The 19,701-nt window shown below is 41.3% G+C and overlaps 1 protein-coding gene across 1 annotated transcript in view; it reads right to left on the bottom strand.

The window, feature by feature from the left end:
- Window positions 1-19,360, bottom strand: part of LPCAT2 (lysophosphatidylcholine acyltransferase 2) — a gene marked incomplete at its 3' end in the record, with an annotated part of 31,030 nt that extends 11,670 nt beyond the window's left edge. Inside the window, exons 1-8 of the mRNA XM_082005725.1 lie at window positions 18,966-19,360; window positions 13,433-13,572; window positions 12,162-12,379; window positions 10,722-10,834; window positions 7,903-7,963; window positions 6,862-6,920; window positions 5,568-5,602; window positions 3,122-3,176 (exon numbers count right to left, since the gene is read on the bottom strand). Of these exons, the coding sequence (XP_081861851.1) occupies window positions 3,122-3,176; window positions 5,568-5,602; window positions 6,862-6,920; window positions 7,903-7,963; window positions 10,722-10,834; window positions 12,162-12,379; window positions 13,433-13,572; window positions 18,966-19,073 (789 nt within the window). The 5' untranslated portion in view covers window positions 19,074-19,360. The remainder of the gene's footprint in view (window positions 1-3,121; window positions 3,177-5,567; window positions 5,603-6,861; window positions 6,921-7,902; window positions 7,964-10,721; window positions 10,835-12,161; window positions 12,380-13,432; window positions 13,573-18,965) is intronic.
- Between the last annotated feature and the right edge of the window lie 341 nt (window positions 19,361-19,701).

Below are 19,701 nucleotides of genomic sequence, written 5' to 3' on the forward strand. Positions count from 1 at the left end.
GCTTCTTAAAGACTGGTGCAAGCTGCTTTAGTATGAAAAATCAAACCCCACAAAGAAGGAAAGTGTAATAAATTCACACTTAGAAAATCAAATGCTACATTGGTAAGAATGTGAGTCTGATAATGCTGTACAGTCCTTTTCAAAGATCTGTTATATGTTATGTTATATGCTGGAATAGTGTATGAAAGATTTATAATGTTTTTAAACACACACTGCAGTCCCACCTCATACCTGTTAATTGTATCTGTCAGCCTGTGACTGATAGGTTTCCTGTAAGATTTTCCTCCATGATAAAAACGTTAAGGAATCTTAGTTCTGAATTGTAAGTAAAGCACTAACTGGAAACAAATACTGTAAAACTTTGTAACTCCAAGCAGAGAGTGAAAAACCGCAACAAAACAACCCACTCTCCTCCCAAACCTAGAAAACACCTCAGATATCTAAATGGCAACACATTTACTGTTGAGGATTTATTAAATGTTAACATATAAGATGCTGAAGTAGCATTACACTAAAAATGTACTACAGATGAATTATTACTTAACATGGCATTAATCAGCACCTGTTTGTTTGCGTAGTGTGTGTATGGGAGTATTTTGTTCTTTCTACTTCAGTCTACAGTGTTCACTTGCAGTTCTGTTTACCATGTCTTTTCTCAGTTATGGTTATCATTTATCTCAGTTCTGCTACTCCCCACCCTGCAATCTTGCCCTTAAACCCTAGAATACAGCAATTCTAGAGTATGTATAAGGTGCTGCCCATGGTTCACTTCACTTCCCAATACAAGACACAGTTGCTAATTATGTGTGAACGTTTCTTCAGTTATACTGCTGTTGCTGGTGATGCACTAATACAGTGGTAACTGTCCCACATAAATGCAGTCCATCCTGAGCAGCCTTTTTATGTTTGTTTTTAAGGAATGCTGCCTCTTTATGATTAAAAACAGTAAGTTTATGGAATTGGTTATCTGTCAAATAGCCATAACAATTGTCTTTGTTTATAGCTAAAAGTTTTCTCTCCTGTAAGGACAGCAGGGGTCCAGCTGTTCACATGAAGGTTTGAGATTTCATTCCTTCTATTAGCAATTGCCAGCTCCGTTCATGTCTGACACATGTCCCTGCTTATTACAACTTCCCTTCAGAAGTCACGTAACTCTTCAGGAATTGAGGAAGCACAGGCACACTGTACAGTCACAGAGAACTGTGTCATCACTGGGTGAGATAACTTGTAGCTCTCAGAAGTTTATCTGTGCAAACATGGGTCATGGTCTTGAAAGCGGTCATTACATCATTTGAGGCTAAGGTCTTGCTCAGGCAGCAACCTAAATTTCTGGTAGGTTAAACAACACCTCCGTCCCCTTAAAAAAAACCCACCTACAATTATTCATAAAACCAGTTTGCCAGAAACCACAGCTGGGGATGATTTTGGTTTCTGGGCTTCCTTAGGTGGCATGCATGGTCTCACACACACCCAGCTGCTTATCTGGTGAAGACTAGTAAGTACACCTTCCCTGCCAAATTGCAGTCCTGTAAGAAAAATTCTTCACAGCTCCTTCAGTAGCAAAAATACTTCTCTGATCTGCTTTTGACCTAGTCTCTCTTATTAAGAGAATGTGCCAAATGCTGTATCTTTTGCAGCACTAAAACTCTCTGCCAGGCTCACTGTTTAATCCTCAATATCCCCAGTTTGTTAGGATATGACTGGACATGCACGCACATACTCCCTTGGACTGCAGGAGTGCATCACTGTTCATGCACAGCAGGTGGAGGCAGCGCAAGACTGATGGGAATGGAGAGGCTACTTGCTCACAGTATGGGACAGCAACAGAAACATCCATTCCTAAAAGTAGTAGTCCGATTCCCTCCTTCCCCAGGCAAATCTGCCTCTTCTCTTTTTAGAAATGGAAGGACTTTTGCATTGATGCTGAGCAATTAGTTCCACTTCAGGAACTTCAGTTCCACATGCTGCTGTGAAAGCTGCATATTTTTTTCATGTTTCAGTTTCATCTTTTGGAACATGGGATTTATTTTCTAACGGACAAGTTTGAGTTCTGTTGTGAAACAGGGGAAAATAAACCTTCTACTGGAAGGGCTACGTTATATACATGGGACTTCTTGCTCCCACGTATATAAATCAGATATGTCCTTCTGTACAAAATCATTAGGGGAATTGGTTCTTTGTACACCTTCTATAAATACGTGTCTACTGCATGTGCTATACAGTAACAAGGTGCTCCCTTAAAATGAATTTCATTGTTTCACGACAAAAAACATATTGCTAATTGTTAGGAGTAGCAACACTGCTTGTATTTACAAAGCTTTGCACAACTTTGCTGAATTCTGTTTTGTAAATAAACAGCAAAACCTGTCTTTGAATTCTCCCATCTCTCAGGTCCCTAAACCAGCTTAGTCCACACTGACAATCCTTTGTGGTCTGATAAGGAATGTGAAGTGCAACACTTAAACAAACTGGCTGCACCTCAGTTACCTGGCTCCGCACTACCGTGTTTTGAACATTGAATCTTTGACAGGGAGCAGTTAAGAGTATATGTACTGATATTATGAAGTGTGAAGCTTGTTTCAGTCGTCATTCATCTGTCTCTGTGCTGTGCAGGTGATTTTAATGATCAAGGGAACAGGTTCATTACACAAGGCTCAGCTTTCTCCTAGGTGCAAGTACTAGAGTCCTTAAGTAAGCTCTTAGTTGCAGAAACGTTTTAGAGTTCAGTCTGGAAAGATGATGAGGAAGAAAAGGATACTTTGAAGGAAGCAGGGAAATAAGAAGGTAGGAAAAAGAGAGAAGTTTTTACTTTAACAGAACGTATTACAGTTCTTAGTTTTAACATCTGTAAAACGCATGTGGTGATAATTAGCAATGATTCTACAATGCTTTAAAAATAAAGGCATTTCTGACAGCTTTCTTTTAGGAACTCATCAGATTAAGTGATACGTAGATATGGACAACAAATCTGAATATATTACTCACCACGATTCTGTTCTTATTTCTCAGACATTTGTTTAATGTCCAGTAACAGTGGCTAATAATGTGAATAATGCATTTATATTAAAATATAAATTCCCTGGTTGCGGAATCTTAGTACAAAAATATTTCTAACTCTTACCTCAACTTCTACTCTTGTGAAAAGCTGACACAGCGTCATTACGCACAGCTCTTTTCTGCAGGCAAGAAAGAGGAAGAAAAACATATTTTACTTATTTGAAAACAGAGTATTTGCACATTAGTAGGTGAAACTTCTTAAAGCATTGACAAAAACACAGCCACTACTGGGTGTGAGGTTTTACGTACCTTGCAGTGAAGTTCCCTGAAATGTTGCTTTCGACATTTTTTCTGCAGGGCTTCTGCATATACCTGCTGTTTCCTCACTGGGCAGGCAACTTGTTGTCTGTTGTCATGCGTATTAACAATACTATACGGTACTTTGGCCAGCAAAATGCATATGCGTTACTTTATGTTTAAAGAGGTGCACGCATACTGGATTTTAAAGCTTTAAGAGCTTTGATTCTGAGAAGTAGCTTTACTTATCTTTTATTCTTTAATCTGCAAAATGGGACCAGTAACTTCTTTCTGCAGAACTGAAGCAAGGATCTGTTAGTACTTGCTAGCCATTTTGCAAACTATAGTTGTGTTTACACAAAAGTGTTAATGAAGTGTTGGTATGTTCGGGACCTGCAGTGCTTTTAGAAAAAGTCACAGATTGTAGTATCAATAGGAGGAAGAAACCGCAAAAGAGGATAAGCGTAATCACTTCCACTTCTAACTTGTTCTTTTCACTGTGATTTTTATGCAGAAGCTCCCATTTGTTCTTTACTTGCATCAGGTAAATTATAATAAAAAACCTTCAAGCAATCTTTCTTCTGTTCTTGTTTTGGACAAAATAAAAATGAGAAAATGAAAAGGCAGGAGAACAAGTCAGGGATCCTTTCTACTTTCTGCAGGAATCCACTCTTAATGCTTGATTTTCTAACACATAACATTAGGTTTTCCTCCCAGTAAGGCACAAAAGAAAGAAAATAGTAGTAAGTGACAGCAGAAACAGGGTCAGGAGGTTTCTGAGGAGGAGACTGGTACTGTCCCATCCTGGCTGCAATAGCCAGGAAGTTTTACAAAGGCTGTGGCAGTTCTGCATTTTGTGATCTGCAGGTTTGCGTGAGGGATGTCCTTCTTGTTCCAGTTATTTTTGTTAAGAATCTCTAGATTCTACCCCGTCCATCCCTTCTCTTCCCGTGATTTTGCCAAGCTGTTCCTTTCATGTTCTCACAGGTTTCGATTTGAGCCTTCATCATCCAGCCACCAGGCTTAGAGCAGTTCTCAGTGAATGGGCAGCCTCCTCCCTTCCACAGGAATACCTCTGATTTCATTTTTTCTACACATATTCCTACACCATCTCTCCTAACTGAAGACATATCTCCTTTTCAATCTTCCAACAGAAATCCTTCATAGGGGAAATCTGTAGTATGCTACTGAATTTGTAATATTCATTACTCACAGTATGGTAATAACTGTAACAGAAGTAATAATAATAGCAAAAAAATCTTGGGAAACAGAGGACATTTTCATCTAGGTAAGCTTCCACAAGGTTCACTCTCTAAGTGTGCAGGTGCTAGGATTAACTAATGGTAGCTTAAAAAGGCACTTATGATCTGCTCCACTAGTTCAGACGTTTCAAAATCAGCTGCCTTAAAAATTTTAGTCACTTAGTAAATCAGTACTACTGTACTTAGACACACACTACATATTCTACATGAAAATGTGGTATATGGATTCTGCAAATCCACGTTTTAATGAATGTTTATAAGGTGAAAAGTATTTTCCAGCCATATTTTCAGTACAGCTCTAAAGGTTTTTTAATACTTCAATAAAATATTTTAGCACATTAGAAGGCCATCTGTGTTGAGAAATAAACACAGATCTATTGCCTAACTGGTTTATTGAAATATTTGTCATTATTTCAATGTCAGATATTATATATATAACCTCTTCACTGTGATCTCAAACCAATTGCTTTTGTTGAGTCAGGCAAAAAGAAAAATGTAGAGAAGAATCCTAGATGTTTGAATGGGGAAGGATGAGGAAAATTAATACTTGTTTTGCTCGTATTCTTAATTTACTCTCATATGACTTCAAATGAGATAAAGGAATGAATAAACAGAGGGGATAAAATAACATTTATTTTTTCTTGTTTGTAGACCATGTAGGAAACTGTCAACATCTGTGGATTTTGATGACTAGGATTGCTTCCCAAAGAAAAAGAATTTCAAATCTTTCTTTTGCTGTAGTGTAATGTGCAAAGGAGATATGTGCATAGGAGAAAATTAAACAAAATGGTGGCAGAGCAGGAAATAATGCTTCCCCATTTGCAAACCCTTTCTGTAGCCATTCAGATACGAAATTTACTGCATGACAGCATTATCCCCAAGCATTTCCCCTTCATAAAAACAGATCTAGAAGAACATGTGTCTTGGCTTAGCTGAATCTGTTTGGCAGGCTGTTCAGCAACAGGGGGAAAAAATTCTGTATGTAATTTTCAGTAGGATGAAGAAACTTACAGTGAGTAGCCCTGCCATGTCCAGGTCACAGTATCCTAAGTAAAAAAATAAAACACAGAAATGTATGACAGAACCAGATGAGAGATATAGAGCAGGTACGTTGCGATATAAAACAGGCGCAAGTTCAGTAAAAGCAGATGACGGTTTTATAGTCCTGTAGTTAAAATAAAGGTGTCAAGGAGACTAGGATTCCTTGCCTTAAAAATTTGGAAATAACCATGGCAGACTTTTGATAATAGCAACAATTGGGAATAAAATTTATATAGTTACTTATTTTAAATCATTCATTCTGGTCCAAACAACAGAAGTAGGAAAAAAATAATCTAGTAAGACTTTTTCAGAGGACATCACCTTTAGAAAGGCATCCTCGCAAATATTTTGATTTAGTTTTTAAGGTCATTTCTACATAGGTAATCTATCATGCTTTTTCTTCTTTTTTTTTTCTTTTCTTTTTTCCCTTATTCTATGTTTGTTACTTCTTATATATAATTTTTACAATGTATACTGCAGATTGTTAAATCCTATCGGTGAAACGCGATACCAATCCCCTTTAGTGGTTCAGTTTCGAAATTGATCTGTAAAAGGATTTTACAAAAGAATCCCTGTAAATAACAACAACAATAACAATCACTTGTTTTTCATCTTAAAAGCCATTAGGAATGAAAAGTTTGGACTTTTCTGGATTTATTGGATGACCAGATCATACAAAAAATAGCGAATAAGTTGCTAGACTCATGTCCGTCCCAGCATTACAGCTGTCAGTGAAGCAGAGCCGTACCTCTGTACCCCTATACTTGGCAAAACAAGGGAAGGTTGCATGAAAAGAAAATCTGCAGAGCTGCCTTCCTGAGGTGCCTGAAGGAGGGGCTGCTGGACGTACTGCATGGCTCAGCTTTGCTTTTGTTCAGAAACCTTGCAAGCCCCTTTGCAGTAAGTGTCTTTTGAGTTTAAACAAAAAATGATGACTAGTAGGGAAGTTGTGTGCATTTTAGACTTCAAAGTACAGACTCTGCGGCTTTGCAGGAAGTTTCTAACTTCCGCTGCAATACTTTCCTGCACTGCCTCATACTTTAAGTATAGCTAAGTAGCCCAGCAGCAAGTTTTTCACAATCAGAATAGCAACTACACCATGGAGACACCTGGGAAGCCCATCTGCTCCCAGGAGCTCTCCAATGCTAAAGCAGAGGGCAATAGATTCTTCAGTGACAACGCCAAATATTTAGTGTAGGTACCATTTAAGTCAAGATTTTGACTTCCATATTACTAGTTAGTCATAGAAGAACGTTCTGCTTACCAGCTTGTTGGGATATCGGAGCAACACAGGTTGTACAGGGACTCGTGGAACAAAGGCACCTGCAGCCACAAATTAGAATTTATTGCTAAGACTAAGCTTAATACAGGAGTTGGGAGTTTTCATGTAAGATGTGGTGCCTGGATGAAGAAATTTTTAAAAAGGTGAGAAGAATGGGAAGTGTTCTTTTTGCTGTGGGTTTTTTTTTGGTGGTGGTATTTTTATTTTTGTTTTTGTTCTTTGTAAATCACCAGCACAACTAGCAAGATGTCAGGACAGAAAAGGGCCAGTCTCCATTTCAAGCAGAAAGCTGCCTAAGGTTCCTGGACTGTTCAAACTCATTTTCTGTGTCTTATCTCCCCAGTGATTAGTATTCATTTCAAAAGATTAGATGCTCGAAAGGCTATTGAGCATTTCCTGAACGCTTCTCTGTTCTGATCATCTTCATAAGTCATACGGACCTGAGCATGTAGTACTGGTTTTGTAACTTTGCTACCCGAGACACTGTACAACAGTAAGAAAGGAGAGCAACATGGCTTTAACTGAAGTGCAGCACAGCAATCTCATCATCAGTGATGCTATCAAGTACCTTTCTGTGGTAAAAATAATCTATTGGCCTGCCTTGCTAAGCACTACACAAAGAGATTTCATAACTTGGTTGCTAAGTCTTGCATGACAAAATTTACAGGAATCTAAGATGGCACGACTGTAAGGTGAGCTAAAAGAACATGCTAATTCATCTCATAATAATCACAGTCGAGTTTCTGGGTAAGTAATTAGATGAAAACTGTACCCAGAAAAAAACCCAACCAACTAACCATATATATCATAGGTATTTTGCATCCCACAAAGTACCAAAAATCAGAAAAATAAACTGACTAGTATAAAAATGGTGGGTTTAATGCCACTGAAACTTTAATGATATAAGACATTACTACAGTGCTGTCGTGGATGATGTACCTGCAGAAGTATAGGCCTTACTAGAACTACCAAATCAGTATTTCACATGTTATTTTCCAGCAACAATGCAACAAAATCTCTCACCTTGTTTAAACGTGATCAGGCAAGATCGGTTTGTGCAGGTGCCTTCTGGGAAAATCAGTATCTTGGATTTAAAGAGAAAGAAATAGATATATACACACATATTTCATAAAAAGATCATACTTTGGCATCAGTTACATAAAGGCTGACTTTTTATGCAAGCTCTGTGACGCGTTACCCTGCATCACAAGAATATCATTACTCTTTCAAGAGGAAATGAGAAAATAAGTGAAGGAGATGCTCACAATAATATTAACCTGTTAACCTGATCCATCTAGATTTGGAAACAAATGCTTTGTAAGAGAGGATTTCTGGGGAAAGGCCTTTATCAGCTCAGAAATATGGTACAAAAGGCTCTAAGTGTTTCACTTGAAACGTTTAGTGTTGGTAATGATATGAGAATCATTCCTTTGCTGGCAGCTCCTTATTGAACTGCTGGGTGTATAAGCAGTTCAATAAGAGTCTGGACTGACATGAAGTGCGTAAGGTATCGGAGCCTTTACAGGCACAGATGCCATCAACGTGAGTCAAGATGCCAGCTATGATGAGAAGATCACAGCTTGAGGGGTAGCAAAAAAAGGCAGAGAGAGCATGTGCATCTGTGATGCAGAGCTCCGAAGGCATTACGCATCCACTACGCAGCCTCTGAACCTGAATGACTCAGACACACCAACTACCCAGAAGGTTTCTGAATCAGTGTTGTCTGAAAGATACTAGATTAGATGTGCAGTGAGCTGCAATGTGACACACCAAATCCAGCCCCTATGGAACACAAGGAAGCTTTATGTTTCTCGTATCACTACAGGATCATGAGCAGCATTCCAAAAGAACCTCAGCACAAGAACTGGTCTGGATCAAAAGTGTGTTCAAGGTGTGCTCCCACGTCAGTCCAAATGAACTTGTCAAGGCTAGATTGAAGAGGGCATCATTAGGTCATATGCAAGAGACACGGGCTGTTCTAAGGTACAATAGAGACAGCTGCACATACCGATTTACAGTTAGTCTTCGACTACGCATTCTGTAATCAGAAATTGTTTGCTGGTGCTATGGACAGAAAAATGGGTATGTTTCTTATGTCATAAGCCCCAGAAAACATATTAGTGACTGACCAAAGAGTAAGTAATTGTTCCCTCCTTCCTTTTTGTTTTGGTGGAGGGTTGGAAGAAGCAGTAATCAGAACCTCATGCTATTAATAAGGACAAGTGCTGCCCCGCCTGTTGCGTTTTGGTTTTAGGTGGAGGGAATGGGGAATCCAGCTACTCCTTCTTTTCTGTTGTGCTGAGAGAATGCAGCCCAGGCACTCTGAAGAGGATATGACAGACATCATCTTGCGGTAAAGTTTCTCATTTAAAAAAAAAAAAAAAAAAAAAAAAAAAAGGTGTGGCCACGGCACAAGGACTAGGAATTACCCAGTGACAGTCCAAGTAGTATTGCTGACTCAGTCTTGGAGATTACCAGATTACTTGACTCATAGACTATTTATGCCATAATATAGATTTAATTTTCATTCCCAGTGCAGAACTGGCATAAAGCCAATTCCCCTTGTCTCCCCACGCTGCTTTCAGCAGACCCACGCTGCTTTCAGCAGAGATTAGGCCTACCACGGCTTTGCTGGAATCAATTCATCCATAACAGTTTAGCAAATCATAAGTATCAGTGTAGTTTGTAAGCGCAGTATTAAAAAAAAGCCTTCCTAGCTTTGGCATGTGCATATTTAAAACCCTGCATATAATTGACAAAGTGAAAAAAACAACGACGGAGGCTCTAAAAATATTTACAGCAGCTCAGAAAAATGCATTATGAGTCAAATTGAAGTAGCCTAAACACTAACTAAGAAGTTTTTTGTAAGGTGCTTGCCAAGTAAAAATGATGCATGAAGAAATGTCTAAATAATGCTATTTCAAAAAAAGTGGCAAGTGTTGGTCTTCCCTCAAGATCAGAAGCATTTACACTTGAATATTCTCAGTTTCTAGAGACTATTCACAGAGCAGTGTGTTCAGGTCTAGCTGCTACAGAGTTACCTGCTACCAAGTCTTATCTTTGCACTAGTCTCTTAATTTTCCTCAAGAGCCATTCACTGGAACAAAAGTGAAGGAAAAGGTAACTTGTCTCAATCATTTAGGAGGTAGCCAACTACGACTAAACAGATTTTGTGACTTTATCTACTTAACCAGTCCATTTCTTTGAGTTTTTAATTTTTTTAAAGCAAATTAACCCTTAAGACAACAAGTTAAGAACTAATTCAAAACACAAAGCACGGATTTATACATAAATCCATACAGGATGTCTTTGATGAAAGGTTGTACATCACTGACTGGATTTGTCCAGCAGTGTGGCAATGGTACTGTATTTGTAGCATCTGAAGGCAACATCAGACCACAGTCAATGCTGTGCCGGAGCCTGGACAGCCCGGTTTACTCATGTCATCAATTGCTCATCCCCAAACTGTTGTGAGCACAGCTCTGCAGTAGCTTCTCACACATGAGCTAGCTTGAGAATACTGATTCACATATAACTACCCAAGTTGTATGCTACACTGAAGACAGCATGTTTAAGACTTAAATAGGGAAAAGAGAAGGCCAGGAGCATCTGTATTTGGAACAGCAATTGGTACTGGCTGGATTTTAACTGATCCATTTGTCATGACAAAACATTTTGGGCACCAGCGTCTTCCTTTCCGAAACCAGTCACATACCCGAGGGCTTACTTCATCTTCGTACATCAACAGAATCCTATTCAGGTGGGCACTTGTGATACTATGATGCACAGTGAATATGGAATACGAATACATGACAGAATAGGAGTAGTAGTATATTTATTACCTGTGGCCACTCGCCTCTTGATAATGCCCGCTTAGTTATCTCCGTGACCGTATTCTTTCGTGAATCGGGGTCTTGACGAGAAACTGATACAGGCTGAAGGGAACTTAAAATTGCTGTGAAAGAGATAAAAAATTTTATTTGTCTTATGCTAGTGCTTAGAAAATACATGGGTTCAAGGCTCCCTTGTAGCAAAAAACCTTGTTATTCTCATGCTAGGAGACAGACTTTGCATAAACAGTTTTCAGATAAGAAGAGTAGTCCTCATTCTGCAGAACGGGAAATAAGTCACAGAAGATAGATCTACACTGCCAGCTGAGGAGCTTTACAGTAGGTATAAACATGCCAAATTCACCCAAACACATTCTTCTAATATTGCTGTTATCTTTCACTGAGCATTTCTACACAATTTTAAGCGAAAGACCTGATCGGGTCTCTGATCATGAGCCACACTCAGGCCTAACTCATGTAGACTGCAATCAACAAGTAGTTTGAGCCTATGGTGAAGAAGTAAGATGTCCCTTTTCAGTTACAAAGCATACACAGCTTGTGTGTAAATTACAGAAAAAAGAAAAGCCAAACTCATTTAAGCAGAAGTCTACATCAGAATGTGTGGACCTATTGAGATATGATGAGAAACTTGGGGAAGAAGTACCTTCTATGTCCCACTCCTGTGCTTTTAAGAGAAGGTCAATATATTATCAGTTAGTTTATTTCCTACAAAGACACTTTTCTGTGTTGCCTGCTGAGTTTAGTTTTGGGTTACTGTTGGCTTATTCTTTTAAGAGTCCTATAGAGATAAGAGATATACAGCCAGCAGAAAGTCTATAGCTGATTCTAGTAATAATGCAAACAGGAATTCTTTCTGTGCCAAAAGGTGGAGAAAATAATAGAAGTAGGAGTCATCTGATCTTTTCCATTTTCTGCATTTCCTTTCTGAGTAACTTCTCTTTTATTCTTTCCTGATTTGAGTCCCATTAAAAAAAATCCGTAACTGTGCCTGCAAGTCTAAACTTATGAATATGGTATTTTCCAGACTGCTGTAATTTGGGTCTGTTTTGAAGTAACCTTCCCTAATCCGTGTTCTACATTTGTGGGCCACACTGTTAAAAGACATCAGTTGAACAGATTTCTCAATCTACCTACTGGGAAAATTTTAAGAGAAAGCCTCTAGCCTAAGCAGTTAGAAAACATGCTTTCAGTACAAAGCAAATGTAAAGAGGTATTATATTTCATACCTGAAAAGAAACAGGCTACTTGTAGACATTTTGTCCAATTCAGAAAGATAACTTGTCCCAGGGATTTCACTGGAAATAATCTGTCAGTGGCTTTGGAACCTAAGGATTTAAAAAAGTCTGCCCCTAAATCACTTTCAGAGATTACATTTTTGGCCTTGTGTCAAATTGCTGACTTCTAACATTTTTGTTTTTCATAAATACTTACTGCCAAAAACCGGAGTTGACAGGTTCTCTGCTCTAGACACTATTGATGGCATTCCAGTCAGGGCACAAATAATGGCATCAAAAAAGCTTGAATGAGGAGCTGCAACAAAGATCGGGGCTTCCAGTAGACTTGCTATTTTCCCTTTTACTTTAACTTGGAAACCCATTACGAAGAACAAGGTACGAGTTAGGCATGAGAGGGTTGTCTGGATCATCCTCCTTGTAAACAGAAACACAAAAATATCATTCATCTTACAGTTAGTATTTCTTTTGTACTTTAAACAAAAGCGCATGAAAGATTTCCTAGTTCTCACCAGCACTGGGGCCAGGCACAGGGTAGCAATACTACTCACCGGGAGAGTGTAGGGCTAAAGGGGAAGAAGTAGAAGTAGGGAAGGGAATGTCACCTTTTCATGTTGAAACCAGATTATAATTTTAGAGATAAGGCAATGTACAGCACCCTACTAAACCATCCTCCCAGGTACGCTCTTTCTCTTGCCATCTCTTATAGCATTGTAACATAACACTATGGCAAGGGGAGGATGGGTAATCAGCAGATTTAGTGTCCCTTTTGTAAGAACTTAAGTAACTCTGATACTGTTCTCTTACTATCAGTTTTAAACAAATAAGATTAAATGACAATGTTCCCTTACTGGGACAGGTTCCCGTCATGGGAATCTCTCAGCCTTGTTAGAATTAATTTCCTGTGTCTCCTCCTCCTGTGTGCAGCTGCAGTGCATCGCAACTAGAAGGGAACTTCATTATTCTGAGGTCTGAAGCGGAGCGGCTGAAACCCAGAACCCACAGAGACAGCTGTAAAATACTCCTTCAAGGGCAACATAGCTAAGAGATGTGCTGTCAAAGCTAATTTTGTCATAAATTATAGCATAGCTGGAATGACAGAGGCTACACAGAAACTCAGGCTAAATAATATTACCAAATACTTTTCTTAATGAGTTTCTTTTCTCAAATATTATTACTAAAGTAAGTCCTGGCTTACAAATTGTCTATAAGGATTTTTATACAGATTTGTTTTAGACTCAGGACAATTGAAAATCAACCTATTAAAAAAGCTCCACTATTGTTGTAAAACACACTCAACATAAAGTTGCTTCACCTAAATGGGTAACACTAAGATTTCACTGGAACTCCTCTCTTATCAAAAGGAGGAAAGGAGTGAGAGGGGGGGAAAAAAAGCTTCAGACCCTGTCTCTGTGTTACAAAAAAAAACCCCAGACCACAGTGTTTTCACAAATACTGTTCACTTTTTACCTTCTCCATCCTTTAAGCGGCACAGATCCTTTTCCATGGTGATGGAAAATTGCAATCGATGCAAACAGCCATGCTAGCAGTAATATGAATGCAATGCATATGGCACGGAGGGGTAGCAAAATAATCCCCTGAAGAACAGTCTAGAAAAAAAGAGGGGAAAAATCTTAAGAAATGGAATCAACAGGAATGACACTGATTTCTGTGTAGTTATGGACTTTAAAATACTAATGTTACTGCTATGTGATTTAGTAAGGAAAGCATTAAACATTCCAGTGTTCATATGGGGAAGTCAGTCATTTACAGCATTTCATTTTCTCTTTTGGGTTCCCATTTCAGGTAGAACTGGAACAGCTGAGTTTTTGCATTGATGTTGTTAGACAGAGAGGGTCAACAGAGTTTGCTGGCTTTAGTTTATACTTAGACTTGGGCTGTTGCATATAGCCAGCTCAGATGAGTCTGCCCAGCTAACATATCTCCACTACACAGCTTTCTGTAACTAGCTGCCTGTCTAGAAGCCAAGTGGGATTGCTAAGATGACTAAAATGTACTCTTGCCCTTTCAAAATAACAAATCTGGTGTTGAGTCACACTATTGCTGCAAGTGATCCTCAGTACTGTTGCTTGGAGTAGTGCACACGTAACACAACTTCATTTCCCCTAGCAGGGACTTAAGCAAAATGGAGTTTTCAGTAAAACTGAACCTGTGGTTTAAGGCAAAGGTTCAGGCTTTACAGTGCTGTTGAAGCTGCTGCAGCAGCTCTTGTCTCATTGCCTTTGGAAGTGGTTTGCTCACCGCCTGCAGTAAACATACAGCAGCACACTTCTGATTATGAAGATTAGCTTGCTGCCTCCTGTTTGAAGTATCTTGGAGATTAACCTCTGTGCTAGGACCTCCTTGAATTTTTCAGAATAAACTGGGAATGCCTAGTTCCCCTTCCCCACCGCAATCAGGAAACTGTTACTTCAACTTGAAGCGAAAGGAACTATTGAGAGAGTTCTGCTACGGTCCCAGACAGCCAAGCTAGGTAGCAAAACTGGTGTAAAATAGATCCAAGGCAACACTGCAGTTCACCGCTTCTTCAGTTCTTCATATGGGTTTGTAAAAGGAGGGGGGTGAAAGAGAAACACTAACATGCCCTGGTTGCAAATAATCCTCAAATACCACCCACAGCCCTCCCTAAGGAATTTTTAGCTTGCATTTTTTCGTGCACAGCTCCAGGAGACAAGTGTATCGGCACAAGATTGTTAACAGGCAGCTGTGGTACTGGGCAGGGCAGGAAGAAATTCTTAATTATTTTACCCCAGTAAATTAGGTTAGAAACTATATCCTGAAGCTTGGCCTTTATGGCGCAACACAGCACTATGCAGGTTGAGCAAGCTCAGGTCTGGGAGGCAGGTGAGCTGTGTTAGCATGCAGAAGTCATAGCCTAGCATGCCTGGTTAAGCTAGTAAACGGTTCAACTCCTTTTGGCACCTAATCCAGCTCAGCTACCACTCGCCGATGAGGATCAGCTCTGTGCGCATAGAGATGCACAAAACAATACACACCCCAGCAGAATTGTAATAGTGACTTTTTTTTTTTAATTTGGGCTGTTGCAAAAAGTTCCTCATAACTTAGTATGAGTGCATCAGTGGTCACAGACTGACAGCTCCACCGGTTCAGAAGTATGGTAGAGTTACTGAAGGAGAGTTATGCTTGTGAGCTTACTATTTTTTATGCATTACTATTTTTGTTAAGAAAATTGACAGCTGAACAATAGTGTTCCTCTCTCAAAATCGCCCTTTCTAATCAGCTCTTTAGCAATGACTACTTACTGTACAGGAAAAGCAAAGCTTTTAATAAGAAGTAAGTTTTACAAAATAGTTTGCAACTTACATATTTGAGCTATGATTATTAAGCAACACAATTGCTTTAATTTATCTCTTTTCTTCAAAAAGGAACAAATGTTTGGAGTACATTTGGATTATAAGCATCTTTGAGTATTACTTAGCTAATTCTTTAATATAGTAGGTTGGTTCCAATTGTCCGTTCATCAACATGGTCCTTCCCCTCCCCACCAAAATTCTTCCATCTTCCCATAACATACTCTTACTGTCCTCTTATCAAAATTCAGGAGAGGCTCTGGCCTCTGGCTCTAAACTCTGTGCCACTGATGAGGATTAACAGGAATTCTGGGCCTTCAGGACTCGGTTCTGTGTTACAAAAGGCAGAGTGACAAGAGACCAAACATGACAGTGGATACACAGTGTAAATTAGGATAAGGCCGAGAAGCAGGTACGTGGTGCTGCTGTGTGTGTTCTGTAAGCACTGCCTCGTAACATGTTTCCAGGAGAGATCTGAACATTCAGGTGTGACTATTTCCTTCTTGAAGCATATAATGGTTTTTTACATAGAAGTTGTATATAACTAGCTATGGAATTTTAACCATAACTTCATTGACAATAGGAAGAGGACTGCTCCAGATCACAGAAATGGATTCAGTAGCTGGGTATGAGAGATTTGGCCCTGCAGATCTACTGCCCCTGCTCTCTTTGGCACCAGCTGTGGCGAATCTGAAAAAGCCAGGTAGCACATTAAACCAACCAAGAGTCCTTGCTTGTCTCCCAAAATCAGATGTGTCTTTTTTTCTCCATATGTGCCCTCTTGCACTATGATCTATACTCCCAGTTCAACATTTCAGCTGCATTCAGTTATATGGATTGTGTTTGGACTTAAAATAACTTTATTTATGAAAAAAAGAATATTTATGCACTGACCTACAATGAAAAATAAAGGATGCAATAGCAGAAGAAAAACAATCCCTTCCTCAAAATTTTAATAAATTCATTAATCTATTTTAGGCAGATGCGCAGGTGGTACCGATATGCTGATGCAAGCTATTGACTTTCTAGGTCACTGTGTAATGAGGCAGAGTTGATTTCTGCTCCCTCAGCTGCAGAGTAGGGCAATAAAAGGACAGAAGAGAGAAAGGTCAAGGTAGGCTAGAAAATTAAAAGAATAGGAGAAAAATGTACAGAAGAAAATACAGGTTCAAAGTTTAGTACTGTTTTAGTACTTGTTTTGCACATTCTAAAGAAAGACAAAAATCTCACTGGCTGTTAAACCATTAGCAATTCAAAGATAGGCAAGAACTGGAAAATCTACTCTGCTTTTCAGTCTCGCTACAGCCTGTTTTTATATTTGAAGCTGAATGAAATGCAAGCAGCTAGCCTGTCTCACTTTCAAGCTCCATTCATTGGGGGACAGCAGCCTTTACGTTCCAGGAGTCCACCAACATAGGAAAATCCAGATTTGGCCTCCCAGAGAGGGTTTTGAAATGGTATCGATTTTTATCAGTGTATGCTAAAGGAATAGTATAGAATAGGGGGAATATAACAAAACAATCCTATGACATGCAAGAATGTAGAAATACTACACTTGATTTAAATGGAAGGAGAAGGGATGTCTCCCTTTTTTGAAGTTTATGGTAGCACACTCTGGTAAGGCTCTGATTCCCAGCTGGTCTGATACGCAGTGCTGGGCGAGGGAGGAACAAGACATTTACAGGATAAAGCAGACAGTAGCAAGTATCCTAGTCTCCATGACTATAGGGGAGAAAGAACAGAAGGGAGCAACACACAATATAAAAAACTTGTCTCTCATGTGTTTCTGCTTTAAAATTCTCTGACTGCTGCAATTTTGCTTCAGAGCTCACTAGCACCAGGCCCCGACCCAGCTGGGTGCTTTTCCTTCCAGGTGCATTGTGGAGTTATGTATGGAGTGTATCTTGCTTTAAGACATACCATGTTTTTCATCTCTTCCTCCTGAAGCAAAAAAGTAGCATATATTTGTAATAGATAAGATGGTAAGGTAACTGTAGCTTAAAACTGCAGCTTTTGAAAGCAGTCTGTGCATCCTCTACAAAGAACAGCCAGCACAGGAAGCTGCCCATTTCTGGAACCTCATTATGAAACTGGAATCTTTACCTTGGGGTTCATGCCTGCAGCTACTGATTCAGATGCACTTGAAATGTGTTTCAGGCTGCTAGTAAAACACAGGGGATAAAAGGATTTGAAATGGTTTTCCAGGTTTCTCACATTTCCTCTACCCAACTACCTTCAGGGCAAACATTGTTTATAATTTGAGGAAGAGCTACATGCAATGTAAAATATTCAGTTGTACATCAGCCTCAGATACTTACAACAATCAGCAGAAAATGCTGTAAGTTCACCTACACAGTGATGTGCTCATTGTCCTCAGTGAGATGTCAGTTCGTATTTGGTTCATTAGCTCAATTTTTAAAGAGAATGTTTTTAAAAATCAAAGCCCAGAAATACTGTTTGCCTTCTTAATTGTAAAAGTACCCTGCAAGTCTTGTGTGCGCTTGTACACAAGCTGTACTGGGACAGTGTTCATCTCAGAAGCCTAATTCAGTTCACACAGCAACACCAGTGAGTAACCCAGTGGAACTGGGGATACCTTTTTTGTTGTCCACACTGTAATATGGAACCAAGAAATTAACTCCCACCTGCCCCAACCCAGCCTTAAAATCAGCCTAAAGTGAGTTAAGCATCTGAAACAGGATTACTGTAAAAAGTTATTTTCTATTTTAGCTTATCAGATAGAAGTTACCATCGTCACTCTAGAGCTCAGGCATCCGACATGGATGGATGGATGGATGGACGGACAATATTTCATTCTTGCGATTCAAACAGGATGCAAACCAGAGTCAAACAGGACTCCTGTTTTCCCTAGGAGTACTGCATTACTTGTAATGATCATGCAAATCTTTTCAAAAGCTTGTTGCAAATCTTGCGTTAGAAGTTTAAGTTTGAAGTCGATAGCCCTCTCTGTGTGTGTAGAGCAAACGTGCAGTTTGTGGACTGTAAGGAGTGATGGCTTGAAGAAGTTAAATTCAAAACGCAGTGGCTTTTTTTATGCTGAACACCTTTTGCATCTGTGCTTTGGCCACGTACATAACCTATTCATGTTCTCCTCTCTATCACCAGACTAGATCAGGAAGCAAACTATGCTGTACTTGGGAAGGAAGTATTCTTACTCGATGCCTTTTCCTGGAAAAGATGAGAGCTGTAGGCGTTGAACTGAGTGTCAGGTTTGCTACTGTCCCTGCGCTGCTCGGCACAGGGGTGTAACCGCGGGGCCGCGGCGGGAGCGCGCTGCAGGGCTGCAGGCTGCAGGGCCGGCCCAGCAGCGCCCGTGCCCCCGTCAGGCAGGAGAGCGGGCTGGCGGGGCGAGCGGCAGTGTTAGGCAGACTCCACTCCCACCGTCGCGCTCTCCCGTGGGAAGGCGGTCTTTTTAAAACGCCCGCTGACCTTCACACCGCACTGGTGACAACCCCTTGCTGCAGAGCGGCGGAAGTAACGCTGGTTGCACCCGTCGGCAGAAACCCGCGCCCGGCGCGCGGTGACAGCTCCCCCCCCGCCCCGCCGCTGGGCTCCCGGCCGCACTGGCGCGCATCCCGGCACCGGCCGGCCCCGGCCCGCCGGGCAGGGCGCGCCCCGGCGCCCTCTCACGCCCGCGCCGCCAGCCTTACCCGCAGCTTGTCCCTGGCGCTCAGGCGCCCCGGGTGCACGAAGGGGTTGAGGACGGTGGGCGGGCAGAAGGACTGCTGCCTGGGCAGGGGCAGCACCCGCGGCGCCATGCTCGCGCTGCTGCCGCCGCGCGCCGCCACCCCGGGCGATTGCGCATGAGCCGCCGGCGGAGCCGGGGGGGGGGGCCGCGGCACCCCTGCCCTGCCCGGCCCGCCGCAGCCGGCCCTGCCCACCGCGGGGAGCCCCGCCTGGGGCAGCCCCCCCCTTCCCCCCTCCCCCCGGGCAGGTGAGGGCGGGCCAGCCTGCCCCTGGCCGCGACCGGCTGCAGGCGGCGCCGCGCCCGCCCCGCCGCGGGTCTCCTGAGGAGACGGTGCTGAGGCGGGAGCTGTCAGGCGGGAAGCCGAGGGAGCCCTGCCCGTCCTCTCCTGCCCCTCCGCGGCTGCTCCGCGCTGACCGTGGCCGTGGTCACCTCCCATGAACACTACAACGGCCGTGGCTGAGGCGATGTTGGCTGAGCGGTATCGCGGGTGCGTTGTTTATATGCACTGGCAGTACTCGGGATCAACGTGGCCTCTTCTCTGAGAAAGAGAGGCAAGGGTGGTCACAGCTTGCAACCGAAGTCACTCATAGGAGAAGGATGCCTTTCCAACCCTGCACAAAGCTGATACACCTGGTCTTGAGTAGGTGAGGTCTAGGGATCCACTGCAGCCTTTCCTTATGTGCTGGGTTCACATGGGA

The sequence above is a fragment of the Phaethon aethereus genome (genome assembly GCF_964289735.1).
Source record: "Phaethon aethereus genome assembly, chromosome: 13".
NCBI lineage: Eukaryota > Metazoa > Chordata > Aves > Phaethontiformes > Phaethontidae > Phaethon > Phaethon aethereus.